Genomic DNA, 16,167 nt, shown 5'->3' on the forward strand with positions numbered 1-16,167 from the left:
CAGGTCATCACTAAACACACTGAACAATACTGGTCCCAGTACTGGTCCCAGTACTGACCCCTGAGGGGTGCACTAGACACAGACTTCCAACTGGACTCCATCCCAGTGACTGCCCCTCTCTGGCTCCTCTCCTCCCACCTCACTCCATCATCCAGGCCACTCTTCTCCAGTTTAGCTCCAAGGATGCTCTGGGACAGGGTGCCAAATGCCTTCCTGAAACCAAGATAAACTCCATCCCCACCCACCCAGGGGCTCAGCCTGGGCAGACACCACTTCCCCTTGGCAGAGCCACAGGGACTGCTCCTGAGGAGCCCCTTGGGGTGCCTGGAGACAGCACCAAGACCGAGTTGTCCCAGCCCCTTCCCAGGGATGCAGGGGAGGCTCTGTGGTTATCCCACATCCTCCTTCTTCCCTCTCCTGAAGCCTGGGGTGACATTTGCTTTCCTCCAGTCACCTCTCCTGTTCCCAACAGCTTCCCAAGGATGATGGAGAGCAGCCCAGCAATGACATCCCCACTTCCCTCAGCACCCATGGGTGCATCTCGCCAGCACCCGTGGATTTATGGATGCCCAGACTCAAATCCTGGTTCCAGTTACAGCTCACTGGCTCATCTGTAGAAAAATGATCCTAGAGATGGCAGTAAACAGCCCTAAAGCCACGGAAATGTTTTCCTTTGTTTGGGAACATCCCACAGCTTCCCTCCACCTCACACACCCCGTGCCATACCCCAAACCTTTCCACTGGAAAGTTGGGGTGCCTGGGCCTTTCTGAACAGAGGCTGAAGGAGAACATTTTGTTGGGGTTTTTCCTTAAAACCTTTGTGCACCCAGTTTCCCACACTGCTTGCCAGCTGCAGCTCTCCAAAAAGCATCAAGGGATGAACACAGAGTTTGTATCAGGACATCATTTTCCAGTGGAATAACTGGGATTTTGTCAGCCAGAACTGTTCTGGCTCATGAGAAAAAGCAATGAATTTTATTTGTGTGGGGAAAATGTTGTTAGGAGATTGGTGAAACTGCCCAAAACCTTACAACCACGTTCCTGCATCCCCTGCCTTCAGAGCACCCCTTTTCCCTTTCCCTTTCCCTTCCCTGAGCTGCCACTTGGAGCTGGGGGGTTGGAGTTCAGAGAGGATTTCACACCCAGGAACCCAGCTCCAGGTCTGCCCTGGCTGGAAGAGGGCACAAAACCCCTCCCAGCATGAGAACTGATCCGGATTAACTAATCCAGATGTGACCTGCAGCAAGGGGGGTTCTGACTGCAAGCCCCACAGCTGGGCTCAGCTCTGCCCCTCCAGGGGCTCAGGACCCCTCCTGTCTGCAGGTCCAGGTGGCACCATGCAAATCCTCTAAACCTTATTGATGGGGACAGAGCCAAACCACTGCCTGGTTTCCAGTGCTGAACCCAACTCCTGCTCAGCCTTCATTGCTTTCTGACCACAGATCTCAGGAAGAAGAGGGTTTGGGGTTTTGGTTGGGGTTTTTTTGTTGTTGCTTTTTTGGTTGTATTGGGGGTTTTTGGGTTTTTTCCCAGGGCACAGCTGCATTAAGTAGCTGAATTTTCAGCAGAGAAGCCATCCTGGGTGACAGCCTTTCCCTGCAGCTTTCCTGCCTAAAATCCCTAAAAATCCATTTGATCCCAGTGCCAGCCCCTGGCTCTGTTCTGAGCTGCCAACTCCAGCACACCAAAGCCTGAGGGACCTTCCTGGAGCAGCTCTTCCCTTGGCTGCTGTGAAGGACCAGCCTGTGGTGGAATTCAGAGCTAAAATCCCAACGTGGAGGAATCATTCACTGCCACAGAGCTTGTGTGCTTCTGGAGATTGAGTTAACCCCAGTGAAATGTCTTAGAGAAGAGAAACCAGCTTGAGGAATCATCACAGAAGGAGCTGGATGCAAGTGGTCAAGTTATTAAACTAAGATAACAAGTGCCCTGTAACTGAACCATGACTTCAGACCTGCTTTCTGGGTATGGTTCAATATACCCTTCAGGCTTTAATTTCACTTTATAGACTCAAAGCCAAAAGCCACCAAACAACAGATTCAGAACCTGCAGTGAAAGGCACAGCCAGACACAACCTCGTGCATCCCTCCCCAGACTTCGGGTGTCAGTGGTGGCAGCTGCTCCCTGCCCTTGCTGGGCAGCTCATCAGGATTCCCTCCCCAGCACAGCTCCAGGTGATGTGATGCCTGCTGTCACCTATCACAGAGGTCATTTCTGTTTCACAGGCTGGCTGAAAACCTAGCAAAGCCCAAAGGATGAGAGGATTGTGCCTGCTACAGCCATTTCCCCCTGACCTCCTGATCCCAAATGGACCTGGTCACACTTGCAGCATGGTGGGACCTGCAAACCCCGTGGCCAAGAATCAGTTTTGAAGCCTTGGGCAACCTGGGCTGGTGGGAGATGTCCCTGACCATGCAGGGGGTGGATCTTGATGGGTTCCAACCCAAACCATTCTATGATTCCATGACTGCCAAGGAGAACTGGAAGAGAACTATTGCCATCTCCAGGTACTTAATGGGCCTGGAGCCCACTCATGGTCTTCAACCAGATGGTGAAACAAGTTGTGTTGAGGTTGTATTAATGAATGATTTTGTAGTTTTCATAGCATCAGGTTTGGGTGTTTAAAAGAATGCCCAAAGAGAACCTGACTTTCAGAAAAACTCTAGCACCAAACCTCTAAAATTAAGACTTTTATGTGTCTCCTATCGGGAACTCAACCCTACTCACCATTCCTGATCCTCCTGGCTAAGAGCAGGACTGATTTCCAACCAGCAAGCAGGGGAACCAAAGCAGACACTGAATTATTTTCTCCCAGCACAATTTAAATTATTTAGTTTGAATTCCAAGGAGTGAGAACTTGCAGAACAAGAGCACTGTGCCAAGAGAACCCCTGCTCACCGACCCAAACCCCAGCACACCCTGGCCAAGATGCACCCAGCAATCCCCCCCTGCTTTGTGCACTGCAACCTCCTCCTCTGCTATTCCAGCAAAGCAGAACCTCAGTTTCCCCTAAGAGATAAAAAACCCCCAAACAAACCCAACTTTATCTCTGGGCACCCAAAGACAACCTTGTGCTGCGGGTTCGTCACCACCAGGTGCTGATCCAGCAGAACAGACTGACCCAAACCTTTTGTTCATCCCCTTCCCAGCCATCCCCCCCCCTCCACCTCTCAATGCAATGCAAGTTAAGAAAATTTCATATGCACTACATACACATCACAGTCAAAAATAAAGTATTTCTGTTCTTAAAAAGCCTGAAGTGGGGCTGAGATGCCTTTGCTCCTAACACCAGCTCTGTGGGAGGAACGTTTCATACTCACAGGGTGAAAGGCCCTCGATATGCACAGGTGAGAATATATCTGAAAAAGAAGCTATTTGGCTACCTATGTGTCAAGCTTCATGCTTTTATTCCAAAGTGAATTATTTTTTTTTTCCAGCTTAGAAGTTTAGGACTAATAAAAGAAGCGGCACAGAAACCCAGCTGGGGGACTCAGCACACACAGAAGCAGCCCCAGCTCTGGCTCTGGGGCAAGCACAGGAGGGCTGGTGGTGGCCACCTGCTCTTCCCAGCCCCAACCTTGCTTCTGCAAGTGGCCCAACACCCACCCCCCATCACCCACCCCCCATCACCCCTGTGCACAGGGCTGGGAACAAGCTCAGCCCAGAGACCGCCCGGCTCGGGGCAGCCCTGGGACTGCCAGCAGCAGCTCTGTGCTCCAGAGCCAAGGGGACACCTTCCTTCCCCTGACCTTGCTCCCAGGCAAGGTCTGAAGCACAGCCCGTGTCTCCAGACTCTTTTTACTCTCCTGTCCCAAGGCAGTGGGATGTGTGTCCCCCTCCCAAAAAAGGCAACTCCTTGGTGCCCCCCTGCCCGGGCAGCACCAGGAGTCCTGTGCTGGGGCTGTGCCACTCTCCAATGTTGTCACTAGGTACAAAGTGCAAAAGTGTTGCTGTTCCTGCATCCATTAAAAACTTGAGAAACAAGAACAAACAGAGAAAGGATTTCCATAATAATCTGAAAATACATTAGTCTCCAAAAACCAAAACAAAGAAAAGAAGGCAGGGAACCTGTAACCTGTTTGTGCTGTCCTCTGCTCCCCTCTGCGTGGCAGCAGTCACTCCAGGGATGCTTCTCCTCTGAGCTGCCACACCACACGCTGCCACCTCCTCTGCATCCTCTGCAGCCCAGCCAGGAGGAGGAGGAGGAGGAGGAGGAAGAGGAGATCATCCGGGGAAGTTGAGTTTTGATGGCTCGGACAGAAGAGACCAATTGCTACCAGCCCCAGGCTCCTGCAGGGCACCATCATCAGTCTCCAGAGCAGAGAGAGCACGGAGCAGTCCCCTGGAAGGCAGAGACTTCCCATCCCTCCAGACAGTTCAGCAAGTCAGCTCCTTGGCCTCTGGCTTGGGACAACGTCAATCACTTTCCCTCCCACCCCCCCACGAAAAAAAACCAAACCAAACCAAACCAAACCAAACAAACCATGTAAAATAAAAACCCCTCCCTGCTTCATCCCATTTAAAGTGTTTGCATCTTTTCCTCCTATGAAATGTTTCTGATAAGGCTTTATTGCTATACAAAAGCGGTGCAAATGCTGCCCCAGGACAGCTCCATCAGGAACTTTGGTCACACACTGTGGGACTCCTGTGCACTGTCCAAGTCCCAGCGTTAGACCTGCTACCTTTCTGAAGAGAAGCTGAATACTGTGTGCAATAACACTAAGAAAACAGGACTGAACCCCAAATACAAAACAAAACAAACAAAAAAAAAAAAAAGAGGGAGAGAGGGGAGGGGACAAGGAACTGAAATTAGGCAGAAGGCTTGCTTGGGAAGAACCCCTCATTCCTGTGATGACTAACTGATCAATGCTACATTTAGACAATGCAAGTGTCTTTTCAGAACAGATTGTTGGTGTCAAAACTGCGTGTCTGGTCCTGAATGCCAGCTCTCTCATCAATGCAGCATTTATTAAAAAATAAAATTAAAATGGAAAAAAAAAAAAAATTGACAAATTGCATCACCAGGTAGCAGCCTGGCCTGGATCACACACGTCCCATTGCATCTGTTTCATCAAGCAGGGCCATTTAGTGTGGCTTCAGCACAGGGCAAGACTTCTTCTTTCCTAAAGAGAAACCCAAAGTGTAACATCAGGGAAATGGCACTGCTGGAATGTACTCACTCCTGAAGTTCATTTTCATCCTGGTTGGAAACTCTGCTCAGCAGCAGGACCTGAGCCATCCTGCCTTGATTCCTGCTGCCTCTACCTGCTGCATCCTGATGAGAACCTCCCAGCACCTCACCAAATCCTCCATCTGAGCAACTGCACAACATCCATCAAGTGACTGAACCAGAAGTTTGGAACATGGCCATCAGAGTCCACCTGAGGGCTCCAACCTCAAGTTGCACCAGGGGAAGTTTAGATTGGATTAGAAACTAATGGGCTAATTAACCACAGGGCCAGGTGCTTGAATCCCCTTCCCTGGAGCAGCTTCAAAGCTGTGGAGCTGTGGGGACACTGGGTCTTGGTAGAGTTGGGTTAATGGTGATGATCTTAAAGGTCTTTTCCAGACTGAACAATTCTGGGTAATTCTGTGTGACCACCCCCAGGCACCCTTCACCATCACCCTGGGATCTGGATGTGGGACTTTGCTGGAGCCACAACATCCAGAGGGCTCAGCACCTTCCTGCTCCAGACCTGCTGACTTGGCTTCACAGCTCAGGCCATGACAAGGACATGAATCACAAAACCACAGAATCATTTTTGTTGGAAAAGACCTTAGAGATCATCAAGTCCAACCACATCCCTACCAGGCCTGCCACTAAAACATCCCTCAGTACCACAGCTCCAGGAGGGGAACTCCATCACTTACTGGAACTTGCTTCTTGCAACATAAAGATCACAGAATGGTTTCAGTTGGAAGAGACCTTAAAAAGATCATTGAGTTCCAACACCCCTGCCATGGGCAGGGACCCCTCCCCCAGCCCAGGGGGCTCCAAACCCACCCAAGGGGTCCATGAAAGCTTCCAGGGATGAGGGAACCCTAATTAATGCTCCTTGACTTAATGAGCATGGAATCCTGGCAGGGTTTGGGTTGGAGGGGACCTTAAAGCTCCTCCAGTCCCAAGGGGACAATCCAGGGACCCCTCCCCCAGCCCAGGGGGCTCCAAGCCCCATCCAACCTTCAACACCTCCAGGGATGGGGCAGCCACAGCTTCTGGGGACAACCTGGGCACCCAGGGGCTCAGCACCCTCACCCCAAACCATTTCTCCCTCCCTCCCTCCCTGCCCAAGATCTCCTCTCCATCTCCCCTCTCCCAGCTCCAAACCCTTCCCCCTCGCAGGGTCCCATCCCTCCAGGCCCTTGTCCCAAGTCCCTCCCCAGCTTTCCTGGAGCCCCTTCAGGCACTGGAAGGTGCTCTAAGGTCTCCCCATTGCAGCCTTCTCTTCTCCAGCCTCAACACCCCAACTCTCTCAGCCTGGCTCCAGAGCAGAGCTGCTCCAGCCCTCCCAGCAGCTCCAGGGCCTCCTCTGCACTGGCTCCAGCAGCTCCGTGTCCTTCTGCTGATGGGGACCACAGACCTGGACACATTTCTATTTATTACTCTTAAGCACTTCATTATTTTAATGAAAGAGATGATCTGACAACACCTCAGGGAAACTGAAAGCCATGTAATGTATTGCAGACACAGCTCTACAGAGCCTCCAAGACAAGATGTTCTACTGGAGTAACTCTGACCACACACTACTGGCAGGAAAACCTCATCCAGTGACATGGTAAGAAGGGACACTGCCTCAGGATGCTGTGGCTGCCCCATCCCTGGAGGTGTTGAAGGTTGGATGGGCCTTGGAGCCCCCTGGGCTGGGGGAGAGGTCCCTGAGCATGCAGCAGGGTTGGATCTTGATGACCTTTAAGGTCCCTTCCAATCCCAACCATTCTATGATTCTACACAAGCAAAGCTCTGCCCCAGGCTCTGCCATCTCACCTCTCTTTTGTGGCCGTTTCTGTGACAGTGGTGACCATGGCAGCTGTGTTCTGGTGCTCCTCTGGGTGCTGGGCCACGTTGTTGAGGGGTTTGGATGCTTTTGTTGTCCCAATGTCAGTGATGGACAGCTTGTCAATCACCATGCAGTCTGCATCACTGTGGGGGAGAAGTCAAGATGTCAACGGGGCTTGAATTCCAAGAGAGAAAAATCTATTCCTCCTCCTCTCCTAGCACAGGCCACAACAATCCCACAAGGAAAAGGGAACTGAAAATAAACTGGAATGGAAAAGCAGGAAATAGGCTGGAATTAAAATGAAAATCATCCTGGAGGCTGTTTCCTAAAAATCCACAGGACACCAAGCAGCCATGAGGACAAGAAAGCCATTCCCATTTCCTGCAGCAAAGCCCACCCCAAGGGCTCCCCACACATCCCTACCTGCACACCAGAACCTTCACCACCCTCTGCAACCACCACTGCTGCTCACTCCCCTGCAGATGAGCACAGAAAACAAATGGCTGAAGGATGCAAACGTGAAGTTGGCCAAGACTTTGCAAGGCTGGAGGGTCCAGAAGGGAAGGTTCATGGCTGGGAGCAATCAGACAGAAGCCTTGGAGGTACCTGGAGACTCAGCACCACCACGGAGCAGCCTGGGCTGGAGGGGACCTCAGGAAGTTTTGCATGGACAGCCCAGGTGATTCAGCTCTCCTGGAACTGCTCTCTGCTTCCCACCACCACACCAGGAACATTCCCAAGCCCACTGCTCCAGAAACAGCTGATTCTCTGACCTCACACGAGCACCTGTGCTGCTCAGCTCTGGATTTTTCCCAAATGGCACCTGTAGGCAGCTAGGAAAGACTCAAGTACAGCCCTAAAACTCTGAGAAGAAAAAAAGCTGACTGGATGCTCATGAGTTGTGCCTCCAGAAGTCAAACAGAGGGGAATTAATTTGCCTTTGGTGACACAGATTTGTCTGGTTGGAACAAATCAAAGCTGGGTCTCCAACAGTTCCCCCTCCTGGGAGAGGCTGGGGATTGGGATGTGCAGGATCCTGGGGGGGACAGAGCCAGGACAGAGATGTTCACCCCATGTCTCAGCAGTACAAGCTCTGAGGAGGGAGGTGCAGGAGCACAGGTACTGAGGCTGGGAAGTGGATGGACACCATTTGATGGTGGGAAGCAGAGAAGAAATCTTTTGTTCACCTTTGCTAGTGGGGATTATGGCTGGATTTGATGATCTTAAAGGTCTTTTCCAACCTAAATTATTCTGTGATTAGACTCAGAGCATGGTCTTTGCTTTTGCCTTATTAAACTGCCTTTATCTTGAAAAAAACCCAAACTGCAACTGCAGCCAGGGAGAGGCGTAAGAAGAGGAGAGAAAGAACCCTGCAGACACCAGGGACAGTGAAGGAGGAGTGGGAGAAGATGCTGCAGGCAGCACAGCAGAGATTCCCCCACAGCCTGTGGTGAAGACCCTGGTGAGGAAGGCTGAGCCCCTGCAGGGAGGTCTGGGGAAACAGAAACTCACACTTCTGACCAGGGAGTTTCTTCCCTGAACAACTTCATCTTTTGCCTTCTAAGGCAGAGGAGAAGCCTGCATGTGAATGATCTTCCTCACAGCTCTCCCCAGTCCCAGTTCCAGGAACTATTTCTTCTCCATTTTTCAGGGAACAAGCCAAAAAGAAACTGGAAGGCAGCTGAGCAGGAGGCAGCTGGCACCCTGCCATGCAGATGAGGTTGATGCCCAATCATCCCAGGCTGGTAATTAAACCATCTGACAGATTTGGAGATCAAGCTTCTATTTCTGTAGCTGCTTTTCTGTCAGCTCTTGAAAGAAAAAAAACCCCAACAGATTAAAAATGAGGAATAATGAGATCAAAACATTTCTCTTCCTAAAGGCTACGATGCTCTTGAGAAGGAATACCACAAGTACAGGAATGTGAAAAAAGAGTGCAAGGAACAGATGAGACAGCAGGGAACTCAACTGGGCTGCCAGAAATGTCTTTGGAAAATGACCTCTCACATGAGAACCCAGAGCTGGGGACACTTCAATGGCTCAGAGATAAATTCCTCCAGTTCCATCACTAACAGTTCCAGCAGGATGCTGGTCCTGGGAAGTCCTGAGCTCACACGTGGAGACTTCTTTCCTCGTGGAACAGCAACACTGCACACCTGAACCTCTGCAGAAGGAGGAACCCAGGTCCCATCTGGAATATTGTGTCCAGCTCTGAGCCCCTCAGAAGGACAGGGAATTGCTGGAGAGAGCCCAGAGCTGAGCCACCAAGATGATGGAGGGAGTGGAAAATCTGGTGAGGAGAGGCTGAGGGAGCCTCTGCCAGCTTGGAGAGGAGACAGGGGGTGAGTTTGGTGAGTTCAGCTCAGGAAGGTTGGACCAAGCCAGGTAAAGGGGAACCCTGGCACCAAGAGGAATGTGGCCAGGAGGTCAAGAGAGGGGATTCTGAGCCCTGCTCTGCTCTGTCAGACCCCACCTCCAATCCTGCCTCCAGCTCTGGGGAACCCAGCAGAAGGAGGACATGGATCTGTTGGGATGAGTCCAGAGGAGGCCACAAAGATGATCCAGGGCTGGAGCTGCTCTGCCATGAGGAGAGGCTGAGGAGCTGGGAGTGTTCAGACTCCAGGGGGACCTTGGAGCTGCCCCCCAGTCCCTGAAGGGAACCTCCAGGAAGGCTGCAGAGGGACTTTTCAGAAGAGTGTCCAGGGATAGGAGAAGGGGAAATGGTTTGAAAGTGCAGGAGAAGAGGTTCAGCCTGGAGCTGAGGAAGAAGTTCTTCAGCAGGAGGGTGCTGAGACTCTGGAACAGATTGCCCAGAGAAGCTGTGGCTGCCCCCTCCCTGGAGGGGTTCAGGGCCAGGCTGGATGAGGCTTGGAGCACCCTGGGCTGGATGAGAGGTGTCCCTGGGCATGGCAGGAGCTTGGAGGGGATGAGCTCTGAGGTCCCTTCCCACCTCAGCCATCCTGTGATTCTGTGAACTCCATTAACTGCTTAGAGACAAATGTGCCAAAAGGCTGCCAGGGACCTCTCAGCTTTCACTACACACCACAGAACTGGTGTGACAGGAAATACTCCACAGCCTCATTCCAGACCTCAGGTGGCTCACTCTTTTCTGTTCCAACACCCAAATTCTGCAAACACAAAGCTGCCTCGAGCTAACAACACATTTGGTTTCCTTGAAGTCCCTTCTTAGAAAACCAGGACTGAACAAAGTTCACCGTTTTCCTAATCACCAAACTTGTCACTGAACCATTCCACACCAGCACTGGTACCTGGTTCCAGCAGTGATTCACTGCTCCATTTGTAATGATGGAAATGGCAGGAGCTCACTTAACTGCTGGCAACAATTCAGTTCTCCTGCAGATTCCCACCAGCTTTAGGGAGAAAATGCTTTAGCAACACGTTTCTTTAAGGCCTCTCTGGCCCAGGTTCATGATGCCCATCACGACAGGAGAACACATCATGCTCTGCTCTGAAAGCCTCTCACAAGACAAGTGAAGCTGCAGCAGCTTTGTTGGTGGCTCAGCTGCATCAAAGTGACCCAAAATTGTACCAGGATTGAAACCCAGATGCTGGAGCACCCAGAGCAGCCTGCCAGACCCTCAGTGCAACACTGATCTACATCTCCTTGCCAAAGAACCATTAAAATTCAGGCTGTGGAAGCAAATGATTGAAGAGAAGGAGGATTTGATACTGAATGGAAGAGCCCTGGAGCTGAGTTCCACCCACCTCAGAAGCTCCTGTGATATGCTTTACACATCCTCTACTCTCTTTGGTAAAGAAATAGTAGGACAGACAACAAAACATGGTGAAGACCACGCCAGAAAAACACAGTGGTGCTCTAAAGAAGGAGGCTAGAGGTGTATAAAAGTGTTCCTAAACACAAGTCTCATGCTGAGCCCACATCCAGCCCTTAAAAACCAACTGAGAAACAAGGCACGAGATGCAGGGGCAGCCACACTCCTGCTTCCCACAGGCAAGGGTTTGTTGGCTGCTCCTCAGACAGAGTCACACAGGATGGAGAGCTGGCACCCCATGCACATGCAAGCTTCATGGAAAGGGACAGGGGTTATGTCAGCTCAGGAGGTCCCATCCATGCCAACTGTTTGCACTAAGTGTCCACCTTTGGGTGGGAAAGCTGAGATGGGACCTGCTCAGATCAGTCACTGTTTGCTTTCTGGATGAAGGGAGCCAAATGGCAGAGGGTGCTGGGCTCATGCCCCATGCCCTGATCCCACAGCATGCTCCTTCCCCCCTCTGCCCAAAGCCTCCCAGCCCCTCCATGCAGCTCAGCAGCAAGGGAGACACGAGGCAGAGCAGAGCTGCTCCTGGTGCTGCTCCCTGCAAACCCCAACCCCATTGGCAGGGCAGCAGGCACAGGAGAGGCAGAAGGTCCCCGAATGGGAGAGCTCAAAACATCCACTGTGACAATGTCACTCCCCTCAGCTGGGGACACTGCAGCATTATGATCACTGCTGGGGCTCAGAGGATGCTGCACCCAAAACTCCTCACTCACACACTGACAGCCAAGGCTCCCCCTGTGCCAGCTCCTGCCCAGGCCCTGGGGTCCCAGCACCCTGCAGACCCCTGGTCCCATGCCCAGAGCCCCAGGGGAACCCTGTCAGCTGCTGCTTCTGAGCTGCTCTGGCAACCCAGGGAACTCTGCTGTTAGAGCGGAATGTGAAGAACCTTCACCCCACAACTGTCTAAGATCAGAAACAAGAGGTTTTACAGGAACCTTTATGCAGAAATTGCAGAATTGTGTTCAAGTTTGGGCCCCTCAGGAGCAGAAGGAGATTGAGGGGCTGGAGAGTGTCCAGAGAAGGGAATGGAGCTGGGGAAGGGGCTGGAGAGCAAGGAGAAGGTCTGGAGAAGTTGTGAGGAGCAGCTGAGGGCCCTGGGGGTGTTGATCCTGGAGCAGAGGAGGCTGAGGGGAGACCTTGTTGGCTCTCTGCAACCCCCTGAGAGGAGGTTGGAGCCAGGGGGGGTCGGGCTCTGCTCCCCAGGAACAAGGATGGGACAAGAGGAACTTTGGGCACAACTCAAGTTGTGCCAGGGGAGGTTTAGGTTGGAGCTGGGGAAGAATTTCTGCCTGGAAAGGGTTGTCAGGGCCTGGCCCAGGCTGCCCAGGGCAGGGCTGGAGTCCCCATCATCCCTGGGTGGGTTTCAGAGCCTGGGGCTGTGGGGATGAGGGACGTGGGGCAGGGTGGTGGCCCTGGGGCAACAGTTGGACCTTACAAACCATGACCTTACAAACCTTTTCTATTAAAATGAGTCAGTGATTCCATGAAATCTCTACAAAATGCACTAATCCTAATGCTGATTTTCCCCTCAGTTCTCAGGAAACTGCTGTGGGATCTGCAGTGTCTGTGCCCAGAGCTGTTGGGAGCACTGGAGAGAGTTGGAATCATTTTCACCAAACAGCAAAATACCATCCTGCAGATGAACTCCAGCCCCTCCTCTCAACTTTCTTTTCCAGCTGCTAACCCAAGCTGCTTGGGTGGGGAAGCTCTAGAGAAGGGGACTGTAAAGACATTCAGCTATTAAAAACCAAACCAAACAAAAACAAACAAAAAAAGGGAAGGTTTAGAAGGGAAAAAAGCATTTCAGGTGAAGTTAATAAACTGAAAGAGAAATTAAAAGTTAACAATCCCAGCCCATTAGCACCACACACAGCAAAAGTTGGATTATTTTTTTCTTTTTTTTATGTGCAGCTCTTCTCTTAGGGAGCTGCTCAGAAACCTCAGCAGGCCAAGCTCCTCAGGCAGCTTCTGAAAACCATGAAGAAGAAATTCATGAGCTCGGGTTAGTATCAGAACAACATGGGAGCAGAGGATGGGGAGGCAGAGTCACTGCTCCCTGGGACACACTTGGTGCACGAGCCAGAGAGCACTCCCCTCTCCCCTCTCCCTCTGCCACCACTCCTGCAGCTTCAGCAAAGCTTTGCTCAGATTTTTGGACCTCTGCAGCTCACACGTGCTCTGAACAGCTTTAAGCAGGCTCAGCAAACACAGGCAGCAGCTCCAGCTCTCTGGTGCCCAGGAACAGCTGGAATATTGCTGTTTTTGCTTGGCAAAAACCCACAGTCTGGGCACACGTCCTCACCCGCTCAAGAGAGGCAGAAAACTTTCCAAACTGGTTCAAATGGCATTGTTGATTAAAACAGTTTAAATCAGATTGGAACAGAGTGTGTGTTGTAATGACAACTATTTTAAAATAGCTTATAGTGCTGAAAGCCTTTGGTGTCTGGAGGCTGCAGGCTGGGCTGCATCTCCTGAGGCCAGGAGAGCATCTCCTGTTCATCTCTGTTTGACACACTCCTCTTCAAATGAAACACTCTGACATGCCCATTACAGTGAATTTTTCTTTTTTTGCCTCTGCTCTCATTCAGGAATTAGAGCAAAGTCTTGCCAGCTTGCACAGTGACTGGGAAAAGTCGTTTCAATGGATGGATTCTAGAAAATAAAGCCCCATGGTTTAAAACAGAAAGCAAATGCTGGGAGAAAGGAAGTTTTGTTAAAAGAAAGAACAAAAAGCAGCCTCTGGAAAACACACCAGCCATTGCTTTATGGCATATTAAAGCAAACAACTGAAGTGTTTGTTAGTGCTGTGTCAAGAACATCTCAGGAGACTTGACCACCACCCCAGCACACCCGGGCAGCAGCCCAGGAGCCTCTGCCTTGGCCAAGGGGGGTCAGTGAGGCTTTCCTAAAGGGGTCCTGACCAGGGATCAACTTCCCTTTTTAAAGCTATACAAAAAAATGAAAAAATCCTCTTTTGCAGGAAGAGCTCACCAAGAGGTGGAAGGGCAGAAGCTCAAGGACACGAAGCCTGAAGCTCCTGAATCCCCTGTTTGGTTTTGATGGCTCAGCTGTGTGTGTACTTACACTGCACAAAGCCTCAAAAAACAGGTTTTCCAATCAGAATTTCTAGGATTTGCTGTAGGTGGTTGTGTAAAGATGAGATCACCCAGTCCAATGGTCCTACAGCTTGGTTTGTTTTGGTTTTTCAGCCCAGTAACTAATGGGAGCAACTACTTGTCAGGTGGATGTTTGGAACCCTGAGAAGGTCACAGCCATACGTACCCTCTGACTGCAGGTCTAAATACTCTGAGCAATACCCACAGCAAGAGAGAAAGGCAGCAAGAGAGGCAGGAAGGAAGAAGAAAAAATAAAAAAGAAAAGAAAAGAGTAAAGATTGCTGAAAAAACAGACAAAAGTTAACTTTGCAAACGTATCCTCAAGCTGTGTTCCTGCTGTGCTCCTGCCAGGAGAATATGCAGGAATGTCTTACAGGCAGAATCCAAGAGCAGAGTCACTGAACATGGCATTTCCCACATGGAATTCAGATCAATACAGAAAAAAATGCAGCACATTTGATACACTGCAAAAAAAGCATCTTTCTCCAGGCTAACAGACACGTTCTGAGGTTCTCAAAAAGCAAGTTTGGCAAGACTGGAAGCTCTTCACTGCAAAACTACCCTTTTTTTTTTTCTTTTTTCCCACAAAAATCTCCCACATAGAATTAGGATGGAAAGGAAGTTTGCTAAATCCACTCAGAGTAGAGAAGGCAGCTAGATAGAAGTGCAACACCTTCTCTGTGCATGATGTTTCAGTCACTGCTCCCTGCAGCAGCACGAGGGACACCCTGCCAAGGGAATCACAAACACATCAAAACGTGGCAGAGTTTTAGGGCAGGCAGAGGCATCAGCAGGGAAGTGATGAAGGGGAGGGCATCAGAGGCACGTGCTGTAACATCTGGAGGTGTGTGCTGGAACATCTGAGCTGTCATGCCCCTGTGATGGCAGGACCTGCAGCTCTCAGGTATCTCAAAGAGCATCTGAGGTCTCCAGTGCAGGTTCCTGTTCCTGCAGGGAGGGGAAAAAAGGAAGTTTCTACCAAAATCAGAATGTGGTTTGGTGACAGTTTAGCACTTCTGGGCAAGTGATTGTAGAAAGTCCTCAGGAACCAGAGATTCAATCTGATTTAGTACAGTTCATTTCCTTGGAACCACCATGGAATGTGGTAAGGAATTCATATATTCACTACTGCCTGTTTGAGCTTAACTGCATCAGTTCCACCAGATTGGTTCAGGAGAGCAAATACCAGGATAGCAGCAGGTTCCCATGCTCATGCCTGTTCCCACTGGCATGGAATTCATCCCCTGGGAGAGACCTGGCACTGAGCAGCCCTGGAACACCTGAAATCACCACCTATGCAACAGATTTCTGTCTTCCCACAGCTGCTCTTTTGATTTCTGGCCACAGTTAGGAGCTGTGGAAAGCTACAGACACCTCTAAAGTGGAGACTGTGGTTATCCAAGTATTTATTTCCTTTGCCAAAATGGAATTATTTCTGTAGGCCTGGAGTTGTGCAAAACCCACAGGTTCTGGCAGCCCTGGCCTCACTGCACGTGCTCTTGTTTTAGAGAGAAAACCCCACTGCAAATCACACTGCCTGAGACAGCAGCAAAGCCCACAACACCCCACCAGCCAAACCAGGAAACAAATCCCCTGGCTGCTCTGGAAGGAAGAGATCAGAGCACAGCAAGTGAGATTTCCACTGCTGCTGGGGGCTGGGACACAGGGCCATGGGCAGAGCCACTCTTCTGCCAGCACTATGGGTTCAGAACAACATCTGGGGCAGAGCTGGGTTTAGCTCCAGTGGATTTAATCAGACACCCTCCACGTGCAATGACAGCTGGGGAAGGAGATGTTTTTAGCTGGTTTTAGCACAGCAGGTGGGATAATTCAGTCTTGCACAGTTGGTGAAGCCAATCCCCTTGGCCATGCCACCCTCTGCCAACAAACTCCATTTATCAAAACAGCTTCCCAGCTGCCAGCAGGACAAGCAGAGGCAGCTCAGGCAGCTCACTCATTCCAAGTGTGAAGAGTAAAGGCCACGTGAGGTGGACATCAAAAATAAAACAGAGTCAGGTTATTAAAAACCCAAATCAGAGCTGTGCTCAACCAAACTCTGGTTAACTGCCCCCCATAATTCCAGCTGCTTCTGTGATCCTACTTGTTTCCTAAACCACTGCTTTTAGCCAGGAGGTAGCTGCTGGAGGACACACAGATGCCAAGCAGCTCATGCTCACCATCAGATAACCACAGTACTATAAAATATCAATACCTGTTCCTGAGCCAGCTGCACAAAATCCAGGGACTTCAACT

General features: G+C 50.7%; 1 protein-coding gene across 1 annotated transcript in view; it reads right to left on the reverse strand.

Moving 5' to 3' along the window:
* Positions 1-4,546: 4,546 nt before the first annotated feature.
* The window catches only part of LOC103537551 (serine/threonine-protein phosphatase 6 regulatory subunit 2), an 82,528-nt gene continuing 70,907 nt past the window's right edge, over positions 4,547-16,167 (reverse strand). Inside the window, 3 exon segments of the mRNA XM_030456691.1 lie at positions 4,547-5,123; positions 6,986-7,141; positions 14,081-14,104. Coding sequence (XP_030312551.1) covers positions 5,072-5,123; positions 6,986-7,141; positions 14,081-14,104 — 232 coding nt within the window. The 3' untranslated portion in view covers positions 4,547-5,071.

The sequence above is a fragment of the Calypte anna genome, chromosome 10 (assembly GCF_003957555.1).
Source record: "Calypte anna isolate BGI_N300 chromosome 10, bCalAnn1_v1.p, whole genome shotgun sequence".
Lineage (NCBI taxonomy): Eukaryota > Metazoa > Chordata > Aves > Apodiformes > Trochilidae > Calypte > Calypte anna.